Here is a 27,526-nt window from a genome sequence, read left to right as displayed (position 1 = left end):
GTCTAAAGTGTAATTCTAGGAGGTTCTAAAGGGTAATTCTAGGGGGGTCTAAAGGGTAATTCTAGGGGGGTCTAAAGTGTAATTCTAGGAGGTTCTAAAGGGTAATTCTAGGGGGGTCTAAAGGGTAATTCTAGGGGGGTCTAAAGTGTAATTCTAGGAGGTTCTAAAGGGTAATTATAGGGGGGTCTAAAGGGTAATTCTAGGGGGGTCTAAAGTGTAATTCTAGGAGGTTCTAAAGGGTAATTCTAGGGGGGTCTAAAGGGTAATTCTAGGGGGATCTAAAGTGTAATTCTAGGAGGTTCTAAAGGGTAATTATAGGGGGGTCTAAAGTGTAATTCTAGGAGGTTCTAAAGGGTAATTCTAGGGGGGTCTAAAGGGTAATTCTAGGGGGGTCTAAAGGGTAATTATAGGGGGGTCTAAAGGGTAATTATAGGAGGTTCTAAAGGGTAATTCTAGGGGGGTCTAAATGGTAATTCTAGGGGGGTCTAAAGGGTAATTATAGGGGGGTCTAAAGGGTAATTCTAGGGGGTCTAAAGTGTAATTCTAGGAGGTTCTAAAGGGTAATTCTAGGGGGGTCTAAAGGGTAATTCTAATGTGTTTTATTTGTTTCTTGGCTTTGCCTATTTCATATTGAACATGCGAAACTTGTCCGTTTCCTTCGGACACGGGTGTGATTTTTTTTTTCCCGGTTTGAAAACGAAATTGCATACACTGGAGTTTTTTTCGGTTGTGTTCACATCTCGACGTTTTGCTGTCCTTTCCTTTGTTCCTCTCGCCAATTTGTCATTCCTGTTATCTCAATTCTCTGCTAATCTTCGTTGTTGCTTTTGGTTGTGGAGAAGCAGGGGTGGAGTGTGGGGGACTGCGGGGGTAGACTACAGGATGATCGTCTCCACAGGGAATTCCCATTGACCACCACCCAAAAGATGCAATGTCCACACATGTTTTCACACATTTGCATTCACACCACCTGTCCTCAACTGTGCTGCTTTAGCCTTAATGGCTTCCTCAACCGGGCAAAATAGGAGAACCTTGATCTTCATTTTGTTTTGTTTTCCATTTCTATCCATTTCCATTACGTTCATTACAGCTCTGTTGTGGAAATGCTGTTTCAACAAATATAAGGTGCGTCAATGAGGCCTGTGGCTTTCCCGGACTATGGTTCTCGTGCTAAGTGCTCGTCCCTCCTGTCCATGTGTTCGTAGCTTCAAGAAAACCAGGACGAAATTGAGAACATGATGAATGCCATATTCAAAGGTGTCTTTGTCCACCGGTATAGGTACGTATGCGAAGTGGGTCTTGCAGATATTTTGTGTCCCGGTCTTGACTGCACGTGGGTGTGACACTCGGTGCTTCGGGAAGGGCTCGATCTTGCCATGTGTGCACGTGTATTCAGGGATGCCATTGCTGAAATCCGTGCTGTATGTATGGAAGAAATCGGCGTGTGGATGAAATGCTACAGTGAGGCCTTTCTCAACGACAGCTACCTGAAGTACGTCGGTTGGACTCTCCATGACAAGGTGTGTGTTGATCTCTGAGCAAGCACCATTTGATAAATGGCAATATGGAAGTACCGACCGTTAACCCAAGTTACCGAGTTGTTTTGCTTTTCCATGAGATCCGTTCCAAAAAGCGTTTGAATGTGTCCGTGAACTCTTTTATTGACTATTTCGATTATTTTAACAGCAAGAGCAGAGCAGCTTTTAAAATTGGCCTGTCAAATTAAAATGATTTCCCAATGAACGCTCTTCAAATGAGCTCCCTCTTTGTGGCAAAGCGGTCCGTCTACCACTTCTCATTGCATCTGTGTTCATGTCCGGCCGACGTCTCTGGCATTCTCGGTTATTGTATACCATTACTATTTTCTATTTATTTTGCCTGTAGAAACAACGTTCCTCATCTGTTCAGTTCCATTCTTACCTCCAGGGCTTCAAGACAGCTGTTCACCGCTACCTCACATCATCCCTCATTCATACTCATGATCTCTTCTACCTCAAATTATCCCATTCCCAAGCATTCCCTTTTCTAGGTTATTGTGACTTCCCCCTCATCCCAGCCGCTCCTCTCCCTCACCTCTTTTCGTTTGATAGTGTCAGTTGGTTTGTTCCTTTTCTGGTTCATTCCCACTTTCCCCTTCGACCTTTCACTGTTTCATTCAGCTTGTGTACAGCTTGTTCATTCGCACGTGTCCTTCTCCCCCGCCCTCGTCCTCCCCATGTTTCATGCCTTCCATTTTGTTCTCTTCCATTCTGCTGTAGCTCTTCCACGAATCTCCACCATGTGTGTTACAAACGTGTTTTTTTTCCTTTACATTGATCTCAGGCTTGTAGAGGAGTTCATACAATCACCTGCAGGCTGCGAAGACGCAACTTACAAAGATGTTAGGAGAAAGCAGGTTGAAACACGTCGTTTGGGATTCTGACCTGGGTTGCCCAGCATCTTGAGACATGGGCACACTTGCAGGCCACATCCATTGGACAAAGCTTGGCTTTGCAGGTCCAGGGTTGGATTCGTTACGATTCTAACTGAGGAATGCTTTTTCCCGACGGTTTTCAGCTGGGCAGCCTTTAAACGAAACGGTCCAAACAAACACATCTTGTACTGATACTGTGTGGAACAAACTTTTGTGCGCGATTGATTGTATTGCAAAGCATCATCTCGCTCGCCATTTACAACTGCAGTTCGCTGAAGCCTTTTTCAACTCATTATTTTCCATATACATTGTGTCAGGGCTTGTCCGCTCTTGGCTGTGTCGCAAGAGTTGCATTTCTGCAGTGAGCCATGTGGTCACCGTACTTTTAACGTCGGCATGCGCATGCTAGAATATTCTGTAGAACGTGCATCTTGGAGTGTTGGGTGACTACCCAATACCAGAGCCGCAAACATTGATGGGTCTTAAAAGCTTCTCCTGCCCCTGTTTGCTAAACAATTGACCAACGGTCTTACGGCATGGACCCTTTCGCCAAAGGCGCAGAGCATGTCGTGGCAAAATGTAACATGTCCGTTTTATCTGTCTTCACGCAACACATGGTGCAGGACACTTGCGATGGCGCACATTGGACAATTTTGTCCCATGTGACACAAGAACACGTGCTTCATGTATCAAATTGGCTCTAAGTTGAAGGGTGTATGTCCACCTTCGGAGGTGTGTGGGGGAGGTGTGAGAGTGGTGAGGGGGTTCGAGTTGAGCTGAGGTATTTGTGTGTGCATACATGTGCATACATATGCATGTTAGTAGTACAGGTATTTGTAAGTTTTAGAAAATGCAGTTGTTCTGTATTTTGTGCCACTTCTTTGACCTTTACCTCCAGCTTCTGCCATTCATCCCGCTGTGTAGTATAACACACGTGAAGTGATAATGCAGCACTCAGCGACAGTGGCCAAATGTATGCATGAGGAGCGACATGTATTTGTGTATACAAAAAAAAAAAAAGAAGACCTTGAGACGGAAACACAACCCGAATGTTGTTGTCATGCATTGTGCTACTGCCCATCTTTGATGTCCAGTCATAGTGGTGGTTTTTGGTGAAAGCATCCCGCTTGTTTATTTTGTTTATGTTTCTTTTTGTGTAGTCTTCGGGTGGTGCACACATGCACCCGTATCTGCCATTAATGCAGATCTTCTCCGAGATCAAACAAAACACGTGTTGTATTAGGTCCAATGTCACGAATTTTACGACAACTCCGTTTCTTCAAATTCACTGAACAGGCCCGACACATCCGATATGTTCAGTAATCAAAAGCTTTGGGTGGTAAGTTGTAAATTCTGAGTAAATATTAATGTAAGTACTTGGAGCAAATGTTTTGCTTTATCGAGAGGAAACATTTTATTTTCAGTGTTTCATTCTTTCTTTTTTGATTATATCTTTTTAGCAATTGCTTTGAAGATCTGTATAATACTTGCAATGCATCTGCCGGAGCATACAAACTCCACTTGATCTCGATCGTGCTTCATTGGCCACTCTCGATGCGGGGACGTCATTGTAGTCGGTTTGTGTGTGCTCGCAAGCAGATATACTTTGAGCCACTTTCTTGGATCTAACATAATCCATATACCCAGCACTGCATTGTTAAATGCTCTGTCTTGTTCACTTTGCATCGTGTCTTGTTAACAAAATCAGAACTCGTGTTGTGCTCGACCAGAGAACATGCATGTGCCGCTCACCCTTGTGCATCCTAACACACCTGTTGTGCGATGTGTACTCCTCAGCAAGGTGAAGTTCGATTAAAATGCCTCACCACCTTGCAAGGCCTTTACAGCAGTAAGGAGTTAACGGCCAAGCTGGAGCTTTTCACCAACAGGTTTAAGGTATGTGCTTCATGCAGGGTCCTTGTGGAGCTTTGTCTTGTTGTTTATCTTGTTTTGAGTAGACAACAAGACCTTTAGCGTGAATTTCTCGCCGAGGTCTATCGTGGAGGCTTGATTCCCAAATATTTGATGCACTATTGCATCAAATCAAATATTTAGGAATGCAACAACGTGTTGCTGATGTTTTTAGGGGAGAATTGATTTCAAACTTGGGGTCATTAAAAGCAACTTTCTGGCGATTTTCCCACCACCTGTTGCAGGATCGAATAGTATCGATGACCCTGGACAAAGAGTACGACGTGGCCGTACAAGCCATTCGCCTCCTCACCCTTATCCTACAGTGAGTGTACCACACACACGGACTACTGTCAACTTTAGCATCCCTGCAATTCAATTTCCACTTGGCCTTCACCAGTCGTGTATGTGTGATGAGTCCGGAGGGTAGACCACAGGTGCATGGTGGTGCAAAGGTTTTTGACAACATTTGGTTTTATTTATTTATTTAAAAGCTTAGACCAAGTTTGTGTTTTGCATCCTTTTTAAAGTTGAAGGTTGGTGATGACAATGCCAATGTAGAACAGAATAAATTTTGCATAAACTAATTATGAGATCGATTTGCTTTTTTCAATTTTTATTTTGTGATGTGACACTCCACTGAATTATATATATATATACAGGGTGAGTCAAAAGTAGCGCCCGATTTCTGTTTATATATATATATATATATATATATATATATATATATATATATATATATATATATATATATATATATATATATATATATATATATATATATATATATATATGTATGTATATATATATATATATATATATATAAATATATAAATATATATATTTCTGTCAGTTGATTGTTTGTTTGCCATTTGTATTACAGTGTACAAGAAGGTAGAAATAAATGTACAAGAAGGTAGAAATAAATGTACAAGAAGGTATAAATAAATGAATGACATGTTTATCTAACCATTTAGACCTTACACTCCCCAGACGCTTACTTATAACGCTCCTTATAACGCTTACGACTCCTTATAACGCTCCCCAGACCTTACACCTCCAGATTTCTTTCTTTGGGGGCTCATGAAAGACCTTGTTTATCGTGAAAAGCCTCGTACCATTCAGGAATTGAAGGCTCAAATCACTGCAAAGTTTGAGGAAATTGATATCGAACTCTGCAAGCGTGTGTGCCACTCTGTGCCTGCTCCGCTGCAATTGTGCATCGATCACGAGGGAGGGCACTTTGAAAATTGCAAGTAAAACACACTTCCGTAATAATTTTCCCCCGAATAAATGGTTAGATAAACATGTCATTCATTTATTTATACCTTCTTGTACACTGTAATACAAATGTCAAACAAACAATCAACTGACAGAAATATATATATATATAAAACGTATGTATGTATGTATGTATGTATGTATGTATATATAGTGGTGGTTTTTATATGTATTTGTTTTTGTATGTATATATATATATATATATATATATATATATATATATATATATATATATATATATATATATATATACAGTGAAACCTTGACTTACGAGTTTAATTCGTTCTGTGACCGAGCTCGTAACTCAATTTGCTCGTTTCTCAAATTAAATTTCCCCATTAAAATGCATTGAAATGCTATGAATCCGTTCCAGCCCGCCAAAAACCACACCAATTTTTTTTTAAAGAAACAGTATATATAAAAATATCTCGCGCTTTATATTTCACCTGTATGCAGCATACAAGTTGGCAGGATGGCCTGGACTGGAGGTACGCACACTTGACTCTAAACTGTCCAGCCTGGGTTTGAATCCCGACCAGCTATAACCTATCATGTCGGTGTTTCACAGGCAGGGTGATTCATCAATGTGTGTACCGCTAAACTGGGCGCCCTGTTTGCGTCCCATTAGTTGTTGGATGTTAAGGATCTGTGTAGTGTTCTGGGCCCTGTGCTATTTCTGGTCTTCATCAATGACCTCATCGAAATGAGGATCTGTGTAGTGTTCTGGGCCCTGTGCTATTTTTGGTCTTCATCAATGACTTCATCGAAATGACCTCATCAATGACCCATCGAAAACCTTGATATTTTCTACCCCCGGTAATTCACCCCAGAGTCCTTGCAGTGTTCATATGTTTTATTCCTCTCCCACCTCCCCCCAAGTCCTCCCGATGTCCCTGCTCTCAAATGTTGTGTTTGTGTCCTTCCCCCTCTCTCCCCATATTGTCTGCCGCTCCCCTTGTTTTTTTGTGTTTTGTGTGTCGGTTTGTCTTTTTGTGTGATTAATGTTAGCTCTTTCACGAGCCTCGATCTTGTATACAAAAAAAGAAAAGAAAAAAAAAATCACCGTGTCTTCCACAAAGAGAAGGCGAGCTATCGCCGGCACTCTGAACAAGTTGTGGCTTGGCATGCTTTTCTCCTCTGCCGTTATATACGTCCTCCTCGGCATCTTTTTCCAGAAGAGCCCCTGGAACCCACCTGGTGGCGGGTGGCGTAAGCTCCAAAATAACCAAAATGCGAAAACAAAGCAGCAGCGATATACGGCAGAGATGCTTGCACGGCAAGATAACCACGTGACCGGAACCCACCTGGTGGCGGGTGGCGTAAGCTCCAAAATAACCAAAATGCGAAAACAAAGCAGCAGCGATATACGGCAGAGATGCTTGCACGGCAAGATAACCACGTGACCAGAACCCACCTGGTGGCGGGTGGCATAAGCTCGTAACTCAGATCTCGGCTCGCATCTCAAAGCAATAAACCGCCTGAGCGACGGCTCGTATCTCGGAAAACTCGTAAGTTGGGGCACTCGTAAGTCAAGGTTCCACTGTATATATATAAACAGAAATCTGGCGCTACTTTTGACTCACCCTGTATATATGTTATGTTGAACGCTTCCCTCTTGTACTCCCGAACTTGATATTTAAGTTAGTTTGTCCTTGAACCTAAGAGATGAAAGATCATCGTCTGCTCTTCATGGCTTCTTTTCTTCCTCTTCTTCTTCTTCTTCTTTAATGGTCGCCATTATTCCACCTTTATTGTGTGGTCAACCGGGGGAAGCCTGACCCGAGTCTTTACGAACCAGCCGTCCAGGCCAGATGTTCGACTAGTTAGGACAGGAATTTCTTATTTGGCCAGGGTGCCGGCGATAGCTCGCCTACTCTTCGCGATGGTCACCATGGGATCTTTAACTTCCACCAACGAATGCTGGCAAACAGGACACCCACTTAACGTCCATCCGAGGCACTGCACACTCATTGTTGAATACCCTACCTGTGGGACACCTGGGCTGACTGGGTAGTTTATAGCTGGGTCAGGAATCAAACCCAGGCTAAACTGCTTAGAGACGAGTGTGCATAACCATAGGCCATCTTGCCAGCCCACGGCTCCTTTTCCATTCCCGAAATGTCGTTGCCATTTATTTATTTATCAGTACGCCACTTTCATGTCATCTTCGATGCTGAAGTGCCATTTTGTTGTGACATCCTTATTGGTGGTTGTATTGCAAAACGTGCCAAGTCGTATCACATGGGGACACGTGCAGTGTGACTACTGGGATTCCACTGATATATTTACCTTGCCATCAGAATCTGAACATCTTTTTCATCGTACAGGTGATACCATGGATTTTTGTAGCTGAAGGACGGGTACACATGTGGGCTATATTGTCAGCGGAGGAAACAAAGCGAGTGGGTTGATGGGGAGGGGAGGGGGGGGGATGGGGGGCATGGGTGTGGGCCTATTTCGTTTGCCAACCAACTGTATGACAGGAACTTGAGGTATATAGCTGTGAAATTTGAAATGGGTCAAATGTGGGTGGTCCGCCTGAACATGGAACTTCTGTGGATGCATTTTGAGGTCTTGGAGAGAAGGGAAGTGTAGATGCATTTAAGATTCCGTATACAAGGTACAGTGAGTGTTGCGAGCTTGTGGGTAAGTGTGAGAGGGTGGCATTCATGACCATAATGTCTCCGCTTAGAAGGGATTTGTTTTACTGATGTAAGGCGTCGTCGAGCTCGAATTTAATAGTGTTGGTGGTCAGAATCTTGTGGTGCAAAACCAAACGTCTCGAAGAAACCGAGGATCCGTTCAAGCGGTCGTTGAGGAGTGTGCACCAACGTGTTATTGGTCTCTCTCGATCGGGTAGGGATATGTGCATTTGTAGAAACTCCGTATGATAGTTGGCTCTTCTCCGCTAGTTGAGAGTAAATGCAGACACCATAGCATGGCACAAAGATTAGTGTATATCTAAATAAACCTTTCAAAAACTTCATAGTCAAAACAAACCAACAAAGTGAGGACCGTCCGATGTTAAGACTCCCCGCAGGTGGGATCTGCTATGTTTGATGGATTCCCTTCTGCTTTACAGTTTGCGTTGGTGAATTGCATTCACAGTTTGCAAACTTGTTCTTCCTCCCCTTCCGTGTTGTTGGTTAACCAGGTCAAGTAATGACGAAGTTCTTACGAACGAGGACTGTGAGAACGTGTACCACCTGGTATACTCTGCTCATCGGCCTGTGGCCATGGCAGCGGGGGAATTCCTCCATAAAAAGTGAGTTTTCATCGTCGTGGCCTCGTCTCCCTGCCTCAAATTGCCGCGCTTACTCCACCCTTAACTCTCTTGTTTTTTGCCGCATTTCGTCGATTTTCCTTTTTTTTTTTATAAACAATTTTTTTAATCCCTCCTCCCAACTAAACCTTTTTCATCTTTCGCAGACTTTTCGAATGACGTGGTTTATATAGGTATCACGTGGCATCGCCTCGTGCATTGTTTCCCGCGATTCAACAAAAGCAGGAAGCACCTTTCCCCTACCCTCACCCACCCTTTTGATTGCGTAACAGTTGAATGTCCCGATTCCCAGACTCCCACTCGTTGAGTGTTCTAACAGGCTCGTGCGTGAGCTGCACCATTTGAGAGCCGCCAGCAGGAGGCTCCGTTGCGTGTACCGCCAGTTTGTGCCACTCGAGGGCGCACGTCGCAGGCATTGCACACCGTGCTGATGGTGACATTTACCTGCCTGTGACAAGACGCACATGTCATTGCAAATGTTTGAGCGGATTCGCCAATGATGGACGCACGCTTGTTAGTGTAAAATAAACATCCAGATTTGCGTCGACTTTTTCAACATCCTGGTAGTTGGGTGGGCTTTCATTTAACTGAAGTATCTCATTTGGCTGTGGTGTGCTTGTATGTACATACAAATCTACAATACAGTATTTACAAGCACTTCTGTTTTTGAGGCCTGCTAACTGGCAGTGCTCGATTCCTGCGGGACTCGTATATTAAGGCACCAAGCTTGATGAAGACTGTAATATACGACCTTACTCCAGTTGTATTTGTATAAATAAAGTACCGTGAAATGGGGTGAATAGGGACAGCAAGGCGAATAGGGACAGCAAGGCGAATAGGGACAGCAAGGTGAATAGGGACAGCAAGGTGAATAGGGACACAAACTGAAAAAAGTTCGGAAACTTTTTTTGCTGAAAATTGATAACCATACTGATTTGTTGATATTTGGGTTGAAAGTGTTTTCTTGTTTTTAAAAAAAAGCAACTTATAGTCCCTATTAACCCCATATATGGGTTAAATAGGAATAAATAGGATTTTTATGGCTGTCCCTATTCGCCCCGTTTTACGGGTGAATAGGGACAGTCACTAATACAAAAAATTAATAATCAAGAAATAGGGACAGTTTGGACAAACTTTTTATCCCATATTTTTTTCATTGGCACCGTGGTTTATATTATGGGTGCATATTATGTGCATCCATCTGAGCTATAAATTTAGCAATAAGTTGGAAACTCAGGATTGTGGCTTGATTATTATTTTTTTGTATTAGTGACTGTCCCTATTCGCCCGTAAAACGGGGTGTAGGGACAGCCATAAAAATCCTATTTATTCCTATTTAACCCATATAATGGGGTTAACAGGGACTATAAGTTGCTTTTTAAAAAAACAAGAAAACACTTTCAACCCAAATATCAACAAATCAGTATGGTTATCAATTTTCAGCAAAAAAAGTTTCTGAACTGTTTTTCAGTTTGTGTCCCTATTCACCTTGCTGTCCCTATTCCCCCCATTTCACGGTACCTGCCCCTTTCCTCTCGACTCCCCCCTCCCCCCTCCAATGTGCTGTCTTTTCCAAAATTTTCCAGCACAGGTATTATATTATAATTTTATCAACCAATTTGCTTTTGAGCAAAGCAAGTGTTGAGGGAGAGCTGTTTAATAAGCTCCTCTCATCCTTTGAAATATGACTTTGAAATTTGTATTTTTATTTGTATTTATTTATTGTGCAAGCCATTGGATTAATTAAGTATTGCAACCATATAACACTGAGTGACAGGCCAATGAAGAGGAAGACAAAATACCTTGAGGTTTAGGGTAGTGGGGTGTTGGAGAGGTGGAATGGAAGGGGCGGCATAGGTCACCTGGGTTTGCGGGGGGAATTGCAGGTATGGTCCGCATGACCACATAACCACTCCACTTCAGGAAGTGAAAACTTTACGACGATCGCATTAGAATTCCGAGTTGGGGGCTCAGACATACTTTTAGCAGCCTCCTCAGCCCGCAGGTGTGCCTTTTCATCATATGGGTTACTGACCACGTTTGTTCCGTGGGACTGGTGAGACTTGGTGTCGTTTGTCGCAAACCACGTTGTCGCTCCGTATGCTGGTGTTGCAATTTCATGGCCTTTGCTTTCAAATTGATTCATTTGAACTTGTGCTCCTTTTTGAGTGTTCCACATTTCAAGGCAATGATGTTTTTGCAAAATTGGACTTTTGGCTGCTCCCACCCACCTCACCTGCGACAATGTAAACTTACAATCTTAAATCAAATTTCGAAATGTCCAGGTAAAGAATTTACTTGTTTTTTTTAAATTTCCATCTTGATCACTGCTTGCTGTCGTTTTCAGGATCTTCAGTCACCATGATGCGGAAGCAGAAGAAGCGCTGGCCAAGAGGCGGGGTCACAGGAGCTGCAATGGCACACTGATTCGAACACTCGTGTTCTTCTTCTTGGAGAGCGAGGTGAGTGTTGCATGCTTCCATTAATTATTTGAGGGATTGACATCGTGTAATGAACACCAAACCTGCGTTCTCCTACATGATTTGATTTGACCATACTCCTCTCCATAGTTGTGGTCATTTTTTGTGCAACCCTTGAGTAACCTTATTCGACATGATTGTTTAACCTCCGGGACATGCTCGTATGTCTGCAGCTCCACGATCACGCCGCTTACCTGGTGGACAGCCTGTGGGACTGTGCCGCTGATCTGCTCAAGGACTGGGAGGGAATGACCGAGCTGCTTCTGACTGAGCCAGCACAGGGTGAAGAAGGTAAATTGAGTGCCGCTTCCACAAGGAGTTGCTTCTGCAAAACTAAAATCATTAAATCAAAATTTCTCCCACCTCTCTCTGTCTCTCTTAGGCTTGAGTGAGAGGCAGGAGAGTGCCTTGGTGGAGATAATGCTCTGCTCCATTCGTCAGTCAGTCGAATGTCACCCTCCTGTTGGTCGGGGAACCACCAAGCGGGTTAGTATGTCATCCTTCGATCTGTCAAAATATCCACCTTCAGTGCATTTCCCCACATGGCTGGGTGACTTATCCTTTTTGTATTTGATTAAAAATGCACACACATTCACCCAGTCGTCGTCGTCGTCGTCGTCGTCGTCATCGTCATCGTCATCGTCATCGTCATCGTCATCGTCATCGTCATCGTCATCATCATCATCATCATCCAGTTGTGTTGTGCATTTATACCGAGCTAGCTGCTTTCATTTGCACCTTTCCAATCGACCTGTTGCGTCATCGGGAGTCATTAGGCAGTGATCATTCCCAGGCCAAAGAATCACTCAAACTGCAGATATCGAGACCATTTTGGTTTCTCTCTCTCTCTCACTCTCACTCTCACTCTCACTCTCTTTCTCTCGTCCTACTTCTGGCCACATATGAACTTGCCATTTTTTTTTCTCTTGGGCTGTTGCAGATTCTGACGGCGAAAGAGAAGAAGACACAGATGGATGACAAAACCAAGTTGACGGAACATTTCATCCTCATCCTTCCTCAACTTTTGGAGAAGGTGATTATTTATCTTGCTCGTTGACAGGAGTTTATCGCATTTGAAAGTTTATCTGGCATTTGCACCGCTGCCAAATCTGTTTATGGCATTAGTCACGTTTTTGTCGCCGAAGGTGTGATGTCTGACATCTTTCCTGCCAATGCTTTTCCGCAGTACTCGGTGGATACCGAGAAGGCGACCAACCTTCTGCAAATCCCACAGTTCTTTGACCTCGAGATTTACAGTACGGGTAGGATGGAGAAGGTGATTAACATACCTCAGCTAATTTTGTGAGGGATAACAAGCATTCTATTCTATCAACCCTTTCTTGCTCACTCGTTAATTGAGATGACCCTTTGCATGGCTCTCAGCATCTGGAGAGCCTTCTAAAGCAGGTGAAGGAAATTGTTGAGAAACATGTGGAGGCGGACGTACTGGAGGCGTGCAGTCGCACGTATCAAGCGCTGTGCTCCGAAGAGTATGCCATACACGGCACTGTGCTTGTAACTCTGGGACAGCTCGTAGATGAGCAGGTCGAAAGGTTTACCCACCTGGTGGAGAACATCCTTCAGGAGGTAAGCTGCCAATCCTTTTAGACGTTTGCACGCATATCACCTGTCTCAATTTGTATCTCTTTTGCGGTTCTTCTCACGGTTTGCTCTCTCTCTCTCGTTGATTTTTATTATTATTTATTAATCTTCTCTTTGCATGTCCCTGCTGGTGTAGGGAGAAGAGCCAGATGAAGAAGATATCTACAGCATCCAAGCAACCCTCAAGAGGGTAACAGCTTTTCACAAGTCAGTAACTTCTCCTTTTTTGTATACATGATTGAAACTTGTGGAAGAGCTAGAGTATAAATTAAGGGAACACATTGGAAAGGGGCAAATGAGGGTGGGGGTGGGAGAGAGCAAAGAGAGGGCGGAAGGTGCAAGACAGTAAAGGAAACAGTCGAATATAGACAGGCCACTGACTTGTCTGCGATGCAACAGTACAGGCCTAAGACACTTATCTTTGTCGTGGGAAATCCCAACGATATTGAGGGCCTTGATTTCCACAGCATTATTAAGCACAAAGTGTGAAGTAGGGGCACCAGCCAAACTGCGGGAGCAGTACTCCATCGAGCTGGAAAATGAAGGCCTTGTAGGTTGTCAGACATTCAGATTGGCTAAGAAAAGACCATGCATGATGAAGGATGCCCAGTCAGCCGCTGGGTTTGGAGGTCATCTTGGAAATTTGGTATGCCCAAGAAAGCTAACAGCTGATGGTTATTGGAGGGGATGGGGGTGGACACTAGTAGTTCATACTAGCTGCAGACGATCCTGCTGACAAAATGTCTTCACCTTTTGCACCATAGTAGACACTTGCGGCAGCTATACCAGGTGGTTTGGGTGGCACACATACATATGGGGTGCAAACCTGCTGGATTGAAACCGGCAGCAACACACCTGCACCATAAGTGCTAGCAGTCGGACGACAATACCTACACCTTAGAATCTTAGATGCTAGCACAGACATACATAGGAACCTACAAGGTAGCAGCACAGAGATACAAGCACAGACATACATAGAAACCTACAAGGTACCAGCACAGAGATACAAGCACAGACATACAAAGGGGGTTGCAATCACAACCAACAACCTATCGGGTTGTACGAGGTACCAGCAATCTGGACAACAATATCTGCACCATAGGTACCAACACAGCCACAACCTACATAGCAGCTTCGCTGCATATGCGACGTGAAGAGGTACCAGCAGCAGAGCAGAAGCCACAACCTGCGAATGATCTAGCTAGCAAAATGTCCACTACTACTTTTGTCCATATACAGTCGTGGCCAAAAATATTGGCACCCGAGCACTTTTTTTTCAAATAATGCACCATTTCTTCCAGAAAATTGTTGAAAGTAAAAAATCTTTTGGTATCCACAAATGTATTTCTTTGCTTTGCAGTGGAACAAAACAAAAAAGCTGAAGTATTTACTAAATCTTAGCTTATTCTACACAGAAATCCGAAAATGGCCTGGACTATTATTGGCACCTTTTAGAAGTTGTTAGAAATAATTAGATTTCAAGCAGGTGATTCTCCTTTACTTTGGAATTGAACTCACCTGCGTATAGAAAAATCACTGTGTATATATAATCACAATATTAAAATTGCTCATTCAACCAGTTTGAATTGAGAAAAGGAGTCATTCTGCTGTTTTGTGTCACTGTGTGTACCGCATTACCGCAATGAGCATGGAGAAAAGTAAGAAAACCAGAGAATTGTCTAAGGAGGTCAGACACACGATTGTAGCCAAGAATGAACAATCTCAAGGATACAAGTCCATCTCCAGAGACCTTGATGTTCCTGTCTCCACCGTACGCAATGTTATCAGGAAGTTTAAGGCCCATGGCACTATTGCCAACCTCCCTGGACGTGGCCGCAAGAGAAAACTTGATTGAAGATTGCAGTGAAGGATTGTTTGAATGGTGGAGAAAGCACCTTGATCAACTGACAAACAGATTCAAGCTGACCTTCAGACACAACGTATGACAGTTTCAACTCGCACCATTCGTCGCCAACTCAATGAAAGGGGGTTCTATGGTAGGGGACCCAGGAGGACCCCCACTGCTGAGAGAGAGAGAGAGACATAAGAAAGCCCGACTGGAGTTTGCAAAACACACCTGAACAAGCCAAAATCATTCTGGGAGAATGTCCTGTGGACAGATGAGACCAAATTAGAGCTCTTTGGTAAAGCAAATCATCTCTATGTTTCCAGAAAACACCAAAATGAAGCCTTCAAAGCAAAAAAACACCTTCCCTACAATTAAACATGGAGGAGGTTCAGTGATGTTTTAGGGTTGCTGTGCTACCTCTGGCACTGGGTGCCTTGAATGTGTGCATGGCATCATGAAATCAGGAGATTACCAAGGCATTTTGGAGCTCAATGTTCAACACTGTCAGAAAGCTGGGTCTCCGTCGAAGGTCATGGATTTTGCAGCAGGTCAATGACCCCAAACACACAACGAAAAACACCCAAGAATGGTTCAAGACAAAGCATTAGACTGTTCAGAAGTGGCCAGCAATGAGTCCAGATCTAAATCCCATTGAACACCTGTGGAGAGATCTGAAAACAGCAGTTGGGAGAAGGCACCCTTCAAATCTGGGAGAACTGGAGCAGTTTGCACAAGAAGAGTGGGCCAAACTGCCAGTGGAGAGGTCTCGGGAGCTCATTCATGGCTATAGGAAGCACTTGACTGCAGTTATTTTGTCCAAATACTGTGCTACCAAATAGTAAGTCTAGGGTGTCAATAATTTTGTCAATCCCATTTCTTTTTATTTTCAGATTGAAAAGGATATATTAAGTTCTGAATCAAAAACAATGGTTCTGTAATATTAACAATGAAATAAACAATTGTGGAGACCAAATACTTTTGTCAATTTTAACTTATTTTTAGAGAAACAACAACAAACACAACATGCATTTTAAGGCCATTTTCCCTACTAGAGCGGGGGTTAGCCTTGCGGTCCCCATGACAATCTTCTCCATTTTGCCCTATTTTCTGCATCTCTCCTTGTTAACCCCCTTGCCCGCATTTCTTCTTCCACCATTTTTAGCCAAGTCTTTCTCGGTCTTCCCCGTCCTCTACTTCCTTCTACATTCATTTCCATCACTCTTCTCAACCAGTCACTTTCATCCTTCCTCAACACATGACCAAACCATCTCAACCTGTTCCTCTTCACAGCATCAATCACAGGCTCTATTCCCATCATCTTTCGCAATTCATCATTTGTCTCCCTCTCTCTCAACGACACTCCGCACATCCACCGAACCATTCGCATTTCCACCCTTTCCAGCCTTCGTTGCTGCTCTACATTCATGACCCATGTCTCGCTCCCATAAATCATTACACTTCTCACACATGCAGCATACACCTTTCCCTTCAGCTTCAACGACACTCCTCTCCTCATCAGCACGCCACTCAGTTTCCGAAACTTCTTCCATGCACATATCACTCTAGCAACCATTGCCGAGTCTGATCCACCTTCTCCATTCAGCATGTCTCCGAGGTAGCAAAATGTTTTCACACCTTCCAGCTTCACGCCGTCTCCAAGATCCAACTCAACATTTCCTCCATCTGCAGCTCCCTCTGTGCACACCTTACATTTGAATGTAGCTGCCACACTGGTTAATGACCCTCTCAGACCACTACATTTTTGATGAACCCACTCAGCGCACATTGTACATTGAATGGAGTTCACTCTGACACCCTTCCTGCACACACATGGCCACTTCCCAGTTCTTTCCACCTCACCACATGCTTTACCACTTGCCATCACCTTCACCTTTCCGATATTCACCTTCAGACCTTTTGTCTCCATACATTCCTTCCACTTGTTCATTTTTTCCTTCAGTCCATCCATACTTTCCGCAATCAACACCAGATCATCTGCATACAACAACTCCCACTGTAAACCCTCCTTTACGTTCCAAGCCAGCACCTCCATCACAGCTACAAATAGTAGTGGACTTAGTAGCGACCCCTGATGCACTCCCACCTTCACCTCAAACGCACCACTGTTCCCGTCCTTCGTCCTTACAGCTGTGCGCGCTCTTTTGTACATTGCCATCACTACTCTGATCAACCATTCCTCCACTCCTAACTTCCTCAATGCCAATGTCAATACTTCGCGTGGAACCCTATCGAATGCTTTCTCCAGATCAACAAACCCAAGAACCAACTTCTTCCTCTTCTCCATGTACTTCTCTTGCAACTGCCTCACAATAAAAAGCGCGTCTGTCTTTCCTCTTCCTGGCATAAATCCAAACTGCATTTCGTCGATCTTCACTTTATTCCTAATCCTCCTCTCCAACACCCTTTCCAATACCTTCATTCCATGCTCCAATAACTTTATCGCTCGGTACGAGCCACACTCTAGAGGGTCACCTTTCCCCTTGTATAGAGGGACGAGGGTATTCAGTTCCCAATCCACTGGAATGCGGCCTTCTTTCACCACCAGATTACAGATCTCTGTCATTCTCTTCACACCCCAACTTCCTGCTGCGTTCAACATATCTCCCACAACTCCCGTTGGCCCTCCCGCTTTTCTACTCTTCATTGCTTTTATCGCTTCCTCAACTTCCTTCTCAGTTATCTTCTCTGCTAGTCCTAAAACTGGGTTACTCTCAACGTTGCCATCCCATTCATTCTCTGCATTCAACAGCATTTCCATATATCTTTTCCATCTTCCTTTAATTCCATCTGGGTGCACAACGATTTGTCCCACTTCATCCTTCAAGCAACTCACCCCCCATCACATCACACCTCTCTTTCGCTATCTGCTTTGGAATCCTGAATACCGCTCTCTGACCCTCTTCCGAATCCAAGCGTTCTCCGAACATTTTCCTACATGCCTCCTGCGCCTTTGCTACCTCTTTCTTTGCAGCCTTCTTGGCTGCCTTATAACTTTCATGCTCTGCTTTTTCTGCTCCCGTATCCTTCGCCTTCTGCCACTCCTTGAACTTCTTCCTCTTCTCGTCAATCCTCTTTCCAACATTTTTAGAAATTCCAACTTCTTTTTTATTTTTAGAGAAAATTGTGAGTTATTTGAATAAAGTGCAAGGGTGCCAATATTTTTGGCCACGACTGTAGATATTTGCGACTCCCTATATACCAGGTAGCTTGGGCAGCACGCATACATGTGCATGTGCATAGAAGGAGATTGCGAGCTGGAACAGCTGCAGCAACAACCTACAAGGTTGTACAAGGTACCAGCATTCAGGATAACAATACCTGCACCATAGGTGTTAGCACAGACATGCATGGTGGCAACAAGCGGAACAACTCGGGGACACACATGCGAGAGTTTCCAAGTTGCAACGCCATGTCGACCGAAAAACACAATGGTGACGCCCCTCATTTGAATTATTTGGTTGAGGGAAAGGGCTGGCTATCCAACAAACCCTTTGGCCTCACAAAAACATGTCGGGGGTTGAAGAAGGAGGAGGAATCCGAACCCGAGCCCGACAAATGCTGGCTCTTCTTGGATCCCGATATCAGTCCTGCTGAAACAGCTGCACAGGCCCCACGCAAGCCAGCAAATGCTCGCAAGGTCCGATGCCTGGTGTGCAGGGTGAGTTACGCAAACAGAGTCTTTAAACCACCAACAAAAGAGCATGTGTTGCGCCCACTCCAAAGAAGAGCCAACTCAAGCAGCACCTGCACAAGCTAATACAACATTGCAAGGAACAGCAAGGGGTGAGGACAGCGAAGACCTGGCCAGGAAATTGGAAAAGGCCCAGCATCGCATTGAAGAATCGTGGGTGTCCATGGATGCATGCACGAGGCAGGACCAAATGAGTGTACCATAGTAGTATGTACTGTTTGGTCCACAAAAGGCTTCATCACCATCCGAGATGCCTGTTGCGATTTCTTTCCCATGACCATCGACATAGGTACATTTGGAGAAGAAGACAGAAGGAAAAGCAACACATGTGCAAGCGTATTTGCAATGTTGTTGCAGAAATGCTCGACTGCACCCACACTATGCTGCACAATGCTAGGTACACTACATGACCAAAAGTATGAGGACACCCCTTCTAATTGATGGATTCAGCTATTTCAGCCACACCCATTGCCGACAGGTATATATAATCAAGCACACAGCCATGCAATCTCCATAGACAAACATTGGCAGTAGAATGGGCTGTACTGAAGAGCTCAGTAACTTTCAACGTGGCACAATCATAGGATGCCACCTTTACAACAAGTCAGTTAGTCAAATTTCTGCCCTGCTAGAGCTGCCTCGGTCAACTGTACATGCTGTTATTGTGAAGTGGAAATGTCTAGAAGCAACAACAGCTCAGCCGTGAAGTGGTAGGCCACACAAGCTCACACAACTTCACCGCCGAGTGCTGAAGCGCGTAGCGCCTAAAAATCGTCTATCCTCATTGCAATACTCACTACCGAGTCCAAAACTGCCTATGGAAGCAACGTCAGCACAACAACTGTTCGTCGGGAGCTTAATGAAATGGGTTTCCATGGATGAGCAGCCGCACACAAGCCTAAGATCACCATGCGCAATGCCAAGCGTTGGCTGGAGTGGTGTAAAGTCACCGCCATTGGACTCTGGAGCAGTGGAAACGCGTTCTCTGGAGTGATGAATCATGCTTCACCATCTGGCAGTCTGACAGATGAATCTGGGTTTGGCGGATGCCAGGAGGACGCTACTTGCTCAAATGCATAGTGCCAACTGTAAGGTTTGGTGGAGGAGGAATAATGGTCTGGGGCTGTTTTTCATGGTTCGGGCTCAGCCACTTAGTTTCAGTGAAGGGAAATCTTAACGCTACAGCATACAATGACATTCTAGACGATTGTGTGCTTCCAACTTTGTGGCAACAGTTTGGGGAAGGCCCTTTCCTGTTTCAGCATGACAATGCCACCATGGACAAAGCGAGGTCCACACAGAAATGGTTTGTCAAGATCGGTGTAGATGAACTTGACTGGTCTGCACAGAGCCCTGACCTCAACCACATCGAACACCTTTGGGATGAATTGGAACACCGACTCAGAGCCAGGCCTAATCTCCCAACATCAGTTCCTGACCTCACTAATGCTCTTGCGGCTGAATGGAAGCAAATCCCTGCAGCAATGTTCTAACATCTCGTGGAAAGCTTTACCAGAAGAGTGGAGGCTGTTATAGCAGCAAAGGCGGGAAACAAGTCAATATTATTGCCCATGAATTTGGAATGAGATGTGTGATGTGCGGGTGTACTTTTGATCAATACTATTATTGTGATTGTGATATGTGATACACATCACACATGTGATACATGTGATATGTGATACACACGTGATACACATGTGATACACATGTGATATGTGTGATTATGTGATTGTGATACACAATACTATTATTGTGTACGATCAATACTTTTGATCATGTAGTGTACATACCACCAACGCCAACGCTTTTTTGCCCTCCACTTTGCATATGCTACGAAAAGAGGTGCCAGCACAAGCATGCATGCGCATGCTCATAGGGGAAGATTGTGAGCTGGAACAGCTGAAGCACCAACCCACAAGGTTGTAGGAGGTACCAGCAGCAACAAGCAACACTGGCCTCGTGCATGCATGCTACAAGCAGATACAAGTCTACTCCATGTAGTGGGGGTCTTGGTGCCGTTTTTCCCACGTCCGCTGTAGTGCAGTCCGGTGTTCCCGCAGATGTAGAGCACTGTTCCAGATCACGATAGGTTGATCCTTTTCCTTTGTAGTTGTGGTAGCTGAGTTGGAACCTGCTGCTGTTTCAGTTTGGGTTGCAGGGTGGAGAGAACAAGCAGCCCAGGTCACTGCGGCCACCTTCCAATAACTTAAGTGCGCCGAGAGCTATACACACCCCTTGTTGGGTCTGCTCGACCATTTGCCCCATTTGTTGAAGAGTGCTCCGCATTTTCCATACTTTTTTTTTTTTTTTGCATACAAAATCGAGGCTTGTGTGAGAGCTAACGGTAATCACACAAAAAAAAAATGGACGCACAAAACATACAATAAAGGGAGCGGGAGACAGGATGGGGAGAGAGAGGGAAGCACACAAGTACAACAGCAGAGAACAGGGACAATGGAAGATCTGTGGGAGGGAGAGGGCTTGGGGTGAGGAGGCATGGGAAGGGGGGGGGGGTGGATGGTGGGTGGGTGGGGTATAAAACACATGGACACTGCTCTGAGACTTCCAGGAAAATAAGTTGGTATTTCAAAAAAGTGGATCTGGGGTGAATTAACGGGGGTAGAAGAGATCAAGGTTTTGGATGGGGGAAGATAAGAGGTGGTGGTGAACAGCTATTTTAAAGACATGGAGGGAGGAGTGGGATTGAAGGGAGTGGGGGGGTTTGTTTCAGAGGCGGGAGAAAAGGGGAATGAAGGAGTGAAGGTGAGCAGAGAGTCTTGATTTTGGCAATTTCACCAGAATAGGGTTGCTGGCAGATCTTGCGCGACCTGCAGCAGTATTTGGGGGACAGAACACAGACAGGGCTGGGGGCTAGGCCAGAGAGGAGTCGGTAGAAGACAGAAAGACCACCAACCTGCCTGCGGTGAGTGAGTGAAACGCCCTCACAATCAGCTTCATCGCGGGAGATTTCAATGATTCTGAAAGCTTTGGTTTCAACGGCGTGAAGACGAGCAAGGTGTGAGGCAGGAGCACCGGCCCAGAGGGGAGAACAGTATTGCATTGAGCTGCGGATGAAAGCCTTGTATGTGGTGAGGAGCTCAGGTGTGCCAAGGAAGGACTTCACACGACGGAGGATGCCCAGTCGGCGACTGGGTTTGGAGGCCAGCTTGGAAATGTGGATTGTTGGAGTGAAATGTGGAGGATTGTTGAGAAAGTAGATGGGAGGGTTGTCCAGTCGGTCTTTTCGGAGAGACATTGTAAGAGTGTGAGATTTGTCAGGATTGAAAGACAGGTTCCACTTGATTGACCAGTCTGTGTTTTTGTAACTTCTTCCAGTTTTTTTTTCTTCCAGTAACATTTTGAAACTACTTCCACTGCAACTTCTTCCAGTTCTTCTTGCAGTTCTTGCTGCTCCTGCAACTAACTGTTCCCCCAGCAGCAGGCGCTTCACTCTTGCCCCAGCTGCTGCTACAGTGATGCTACAGCAAACCAAGCATTGCCAAAGCACTTTCCTGCGTCTACATAGCATTGTGCAGCATTGCACAGCATTTTCCCGGGTTTGCGTGGCACTTTCCTCGTTGCACATTTAGACATTTGTTGGCAATATTGGAATACAGTGGGCATGACAAGGAAAGAAGCTGCCTGCCATTCTGAAGGATGAGAAATTATACAACAGACAGTGGAATTATCAGCAAAGAGACATGCAGGACTTGTAGCCTTGAGATTGTCCATGCTTGGCTACAATCTTTTGTCTGACCTCCTTGGACCATTCTCTGGATTTCTTTCTTTTCTCCATGCTCATTGCGGTGCACACAGTGACACAAAACAGCAGAATGACTCCTTTTCTCCATTCAAACTGGCTGAATGAGTGATTTTTATATTGCAGGCACCTGCAACTCACCACAGGCGAGTTCAATTCCAAAGTAAAGGAGAATCACCTTCTTCAAATCTAATTATTTCCAACAACTTCTAAATGGTGCCAATAATATTGTCCGTGAATTTTAGGATTTCTGTGTGGAATAAGCTAAGATTTCGTCATGTTTTCAGCTTTTTTTGGTTTTGTTCCACTGCAAAGCAAACAAATACATTTGTGAATACCAAAATATTTTTTAATTTCAGCAATTTTTCTGGAAGAAATGGTGCATTATTTGAAAAAAGTGCAAGGGTTCCAATATTTTTGGCTTCGACTGTATATACCCCTCAATCAGATGAATATTCCTCAGTCAATCCCTCAATCCTGTGATTATAAACGTTATGTTTAAGTTAGAGGTTCCACATACTGGGCTCACTATCCATCTGTATTGTTGTTAAAGGTCGAGAGTTTTACCTTTGTCTCTGCAGCGCGCACGACCTTACACGCTGGGAGGTCTTCGGAAGTTGTTACAAGCTCCTCCGAACAGGCATCGAGAGTGGAGACATACCAGAGCAGGTCTGGCTTTTTTAAGCACTTTGGTTCGTGAATCGGTACTGATGTGCTTCTTCGCATCATTGGTGGTGGCACCTTTGCATCATCCATGTGGCATGGCTCCAACCAGTGCACTCATCCTCTTGCAGTTCACCCTGCTGTAGCATTTATAGCGATGGCAATTGCCTTGTCAGCACATGAATTTGATTCGCATGCATTCAACCCTCTTTATAAGTCTGTTCTGAATAAGTGAGAAAGGTTTTGTTTCTACAATCTGTCTTCATTGCCTGTATCCTTCTCCCCGTGCTGTCCCCATGACAGGTGGTCGTGCACGCTCTGCAGTGCACTCACTACATCATCCTCTGGCAACTGGGAAAGCTGTCTGACAGTTATCCCACCAAGGTGCTACCATCTCACCTCTGCTGCTCGCGCTCGGCTCAGTGCCCATGATTATTCTTGTTATGACCTTTACTAGGGATCCTAGGCTCATGGAGGAGCTTGTTCTGTATGTAATGCAAAGATGGCAGAAAATGATTGAATGAATGAATGAAATGATCGTTTTGAGGCCATTTTTCCCCGCTAGAGCGGGGGTTAGCCTTGCGGGCCCCATGACCTCATGGTTCGCTGTTTTGAGGCAATGTTTTTATGGCCGGATGCCCTTTCTGACGCCAACCCTTGGTCGCCTCTTACGATGAGCAGGGATACGGTGTACCTATTCTAAACCGGGGTACACACCGGGATCATTCATCCCAGCAAGCTGGTATTCAATTTGCTGACCTCGGAAGGGATGACTGGCTGAGTCAACCCCCCTTGGTGTTAATTCAGTGGTCGACCGGGATTCGAACTCAGGATCCTAGGATCCCAAGCCGGCACCCGAACCACTCAACACCAGGCTCAAAAAGATGGTAGAAAATGAACACGTCAATTTCGTGTAGACCGTGTTCAATTTTTAATCCAAAATCTGATCCAAATGGGGTACGAGTTCAGATGGAAATCTCCAACGGGCCGTCCCAAATTGCACATCTCCTATGTTACTGCTCTTGCCTGCTTCATGTTGGAGTCATGCTTGCTATATCATGAACCACTCTCATCTGACAGTTCTTTGTTGTGCCTGTGAAGCATGACCAGGAACATCATGTAGCCGTCCGGTGTAGGTTGGACCAAATCCCTCCCTATACAGACCAGTTGGTTCTCACCTTTGTTGGTTAGTTCTTTATCCTCGTCTGTCATACGAGTGGAGTGGGAATACGCACGATGTTGCTCATCCTTCATTTAGTGCAACCTGATGATGAGCCTTGCACTTGTAATCACAGTTAATCTGATCAAGCACAGACGAGGATCTTGTTAAAAAAAATTGTGTGTGGAACTCGATCCACCTCAGTTAACCTGTGCCACGAAACTCTTCCTGAGAGAGTCCTGATTGTACCTTTACAGGAGGAGTTTCTCATACTGAAGCGGCAAGTGAAAATATTCTGCCAACTCTGCCAGCATTATCTCACCAGTGTGAACATGGCGGTAAAAGAACAGGTACATAATCGCAATCGCATAACATTGAGATGTTAACTCGCATTACTGCCTCAAAGGTTTGCTTCACTCGCCATGAATCGGCCATGATTATAATATTGTTGCATATGAGACATGAAGGATGAACCATTATGGTGTGGTGGGGGTTTTAATGAGGTGTGCCACATGTTTAACCAACTTTGGCATGACGGTTTACATGTGTACTTCTTCTTCTTCTTAAGTCGGCTCTTTGGCCAAACTCAGATGATATTGATCCTCAGCTTCCAAGCCTCTAGGTCTAGATGGAGTGTTGCTGTGTGCAGTTCCTCTTGCTCCAGGCCCGTATCTTTCAACTTGTTGACTTGGTTGAGAGCTGGTCTGCACAGCTTCGGCTTTCTATGTTTAGACGTCCACAGTACAAGATTGGAAACAGGTTCGTTCTGCGGTGTTAGCAATGCCCAACAATCTTGAGACATCTTCTAATTTTAGCCAACAACCTTGGAAGAGAACCATACAGCTATGTTTGTCCTATGCTCCGGGTTGATGGACATTGAAAGCTCAACAAAGAAGTCGAGTACAGCATCCATCAAGTCCCTTCTCGTAGGTCGCAGTGAAGGTGCATTGCATTCTTCACTTCCATGAAGCAGGACGGTCTCAACTGCTTCTATGAATAGTCAACCCTTGATACAGCGAGAGAGTGTTGGCCTCTATGTTTTTGAACGTTTGTTGCATTCTCTCCATGCGGCAGCTTTTCTTTGTTTGGAATCCTGCGTAGTTGAGTTAACTCAGGAACAAAGATACTTGAAGTCATTCACTGTCAAGTTTTATTTCATCACTTGATAAGATTGAGGGTTCGCTCAAATGGTTGAATGCTATCACTAGTTTTATTAATCTTAAAAAGTCGAAATTGGAGTGGGAAAAGGTCAAACCTTCTGCCATATTTGTGCCACATCAACATATTTCTCCATTGTACAAATACTGTATGTATTGTATTGTATCTATGTATGTATTGTACAAATATTGTATGTCTTAAAAATAACGTTTGATTTCAGTAACTAACTTTCATGGAATGGATTTGTAATTAGGAATATTGATCTTGGCCTAAAAACAGGAAAAGTCACATTGTAAAAGGAAGAAACCTGCTTGATCCATTGGCGTGCTGAAATACACCCCCAGCTGAACTACACTCCAGATACTCCCCACAACAAAAAGATAAACTGTCAAATGGATAATAGAGGATAGGGGGAAGTAAAAAAATTACAGTTATATATATATATAGGAGTCAATAGAAGAAGTCAATAGAAGTCAATCTTCTATGGCTGAGCTGAATTATAGAAGTCAGTCTTTTACGGCCGTGAGTAAAAGCTGAATTATAGTAGTAAATTCATTCAAAAAGAACCCGGGCAACGCCGGGTGCTTTCGGCTAGTATTTATATCTATTTATATTTATTTATTTATTTATATATTTATATATATATATATATTTATATTTATATTTATTTATATATATTTTTGTATATATATATATGTATGTATGTATATGTATATATATATATATATATATATATATATATATATATATATATATATATATATATATATGACTCCATGGTAAGATCTCCAACGTTTAATTGAACAAACAATGACTCAACGTTTCGATTAACAACATGTGAAGCCACACGCCTCCGTTAATCTTCCTCAAGAGTGATAAAATCATCTCAACATCCCCTTATATGCAAAGTGGGCGGGGTATATGCAAAGTGGGGTGGGCAAAGCTGGACAGCCAATGAAACCGTATCACACCGCTCTCGTGAACGGAGACGTTATTGACCAAATTCAAAAATCAACCGCATATTAACGGCTTAAAATAATCCTGTAAGCAATGCTGGATTATAACTCAAGTCTTTAGAAAATCAGGAACAATAATTACATTTAATTAAAAGTTAAACTTGTAAACATTTAAATTGTAAATTAAATTAAAACTGCAAATATATTAAAACTTGAGTTATAATCCAGCATTGCTTACAGGATTATTTTCAGCCGTTAATATGCGGTTGATTTTTGAATTTGGTCAATAACGTCTCCGTTCACGAGAGCGGTGTGATACGGTTTCATTGGCTGTCCAGCATTGCCCACCCCACTTTGCATATACCCCGCCCACTGTGCATATAAGGGGATGTTGAGATGATTTTATCACTCTTGAGGAAGATTAACGGAGGCGTGTGGCTTCACATGTTGTTAATCGAAACGTTGAGTCATTGTTTGTTCAATTAAAGGTTGGAGATCTTACCATGGAGTCATTTGGATTTACTCCCAACCGCAAATCTTTGCTTATATATATATATATATATATATGTATATTGTATATGTATATGTATACGTAATGTATTGTTGGCAATTTTTTGCATTTGGCACAATGGAATGTTTTTTTAATGGAAACAATATGTTCGCCTTGATCAGCATTTGTTGATGCTGGGGCAGTTTATAAGCTGCAAATTGTTTAAATAATGTTGTTATCCCCATACCCATGTTTCCTCGTACCACAGGCATTCACCTTGCTCTGCGATACCCTCATGATATTCAGCCACCAGATTATGTCTGGAGGGCGGGATAACTTCATGCCGCTTGTATATTCGCCGGATATGCCCTTGCAGCAAGAGCTCCTTGGTTTCGTCATGGACCACGTGTTCATCGAGCAGGACGACGAAAGCATGGGTGTGCAAATGACAAATTATCACTGTGATTTCACATGTCGTGTGCCTGAAAGTAGAAGTCAGTAGGACAGAGTGAACTCTGAATTTTAAAATGCTTCGGAAGATCTTAGGAAAAAATAACTGGACATTTCCCCCACTTATTTAATCGTCTGCAGACGGAGATGAAGAGGATGAAGCAAATAAGATTGAGGCTCTCCATAAGCGGCGTAACCTGCTCGCTGGATTCTGCAAGCTCATTGTCTACAATGTTGTGGACATGAGCTCTGGAGCCGACATTTTTAAACATTATATGAAGGTGAGAAACATTTGCATGCGCACGTGTCGGGGAGAAAAGGTTGAAGTTGCTGATGAACAGATCTGTGTTAGATCCCAA

General features: G+C 43.9%; 1 protein-coding gene across 1 annotated transcript in view; it reads left to right on the top strand.

Moving 5' to 3' along the window:
- The window catches only part of LOC137432878 (cohesin subunit SA-2), a 287,468-nt gene that overhangs the window by 239,654 nt on the left and 20,288 nt on the right, over positions 1 to 27,526 (top strand). Inside the window, exons 9-25 of the mRNA XM_068125155.2 lie at positions 1,206 to 1,279; positions 1,397 to 1,520; positions 4,211 to 4,309; positions 4,570 to 4,649; positions 8,760 to 8,870; positions 11,236 to 11,350; positions 11,542 to 11,659; positions 11,751 to 11,854; positions 12,309 to 12,401; positions 12,555 to 12,644; positions 12,752 to 12,955; positions 13,107 to 13,177; positions 22,873 to 22,960; positions 23,258 to 23,338; positions 24,371 to 24,463; positions 26,986 to 27,154; positions 27,309 to 27,448. Of these exons, the coding sequence (XP_067981256.1) occupies positions 1,206 to 1,279; positions 1,397 to 1,520; positions 4,211 to 4,309; positions 4,570 to 4,649; positions 8,760 to 8,870; positions 11,236 to 11,350; positions 11,542 to 11,659; positions 11,751 to 11,854; positions 12,309 to 12,401; positions 12,555 to 12,644; positions 12,752 to 12,955; positions 13,107 to 13,177; positions 22,873 to 22,960; positions 23,258 to 23,338; positions 24,371 to 24,463; positions 26,986 to 27,154; positions 27,309 to 27,448 (1,854 nt within the window). The remainder of the gene's footprint in view (positions 1 to 1,205; positions 1,280 to 1,396; positions 1,521 to 4,210; positions 4,310 to 4,569; positions 4,650 to 8,759; positions 8,871 to 11,235; positions 11,351 to 11,541; positions 11,660 to 11,750; positions 11,855 to 12,308; positions 12,402 to 12,554; positions 12,645 to 12,751; positions 12,956 to 13,106; positions 13,178 to 22,872; positions 22,961 to 23,257; positions 23,339 to 24,370; positions 24,464 to 26,985; positions 27,155 to 27,308; positions 27,449 to 27,526) is intronic.

Source organism: Myxine glutinosa, chromosome 8, assembly GCF_964187855.1.
Source record: "Myxine glutinosa chromosome 8, kmMyxGlut1.1, whole genome shotgun sequence".
NCBI classification, from domain to species: Eukaryota; Metazoa; Chordata; class Myxini; order Myxiniformes; family Myxinidae; genus Myxine; species Myxine glutinosa.
Note: the sequence above shows the minus strand (reverse complement) of the source record. Positions and strands in the feature narration are given on the sequence as shown.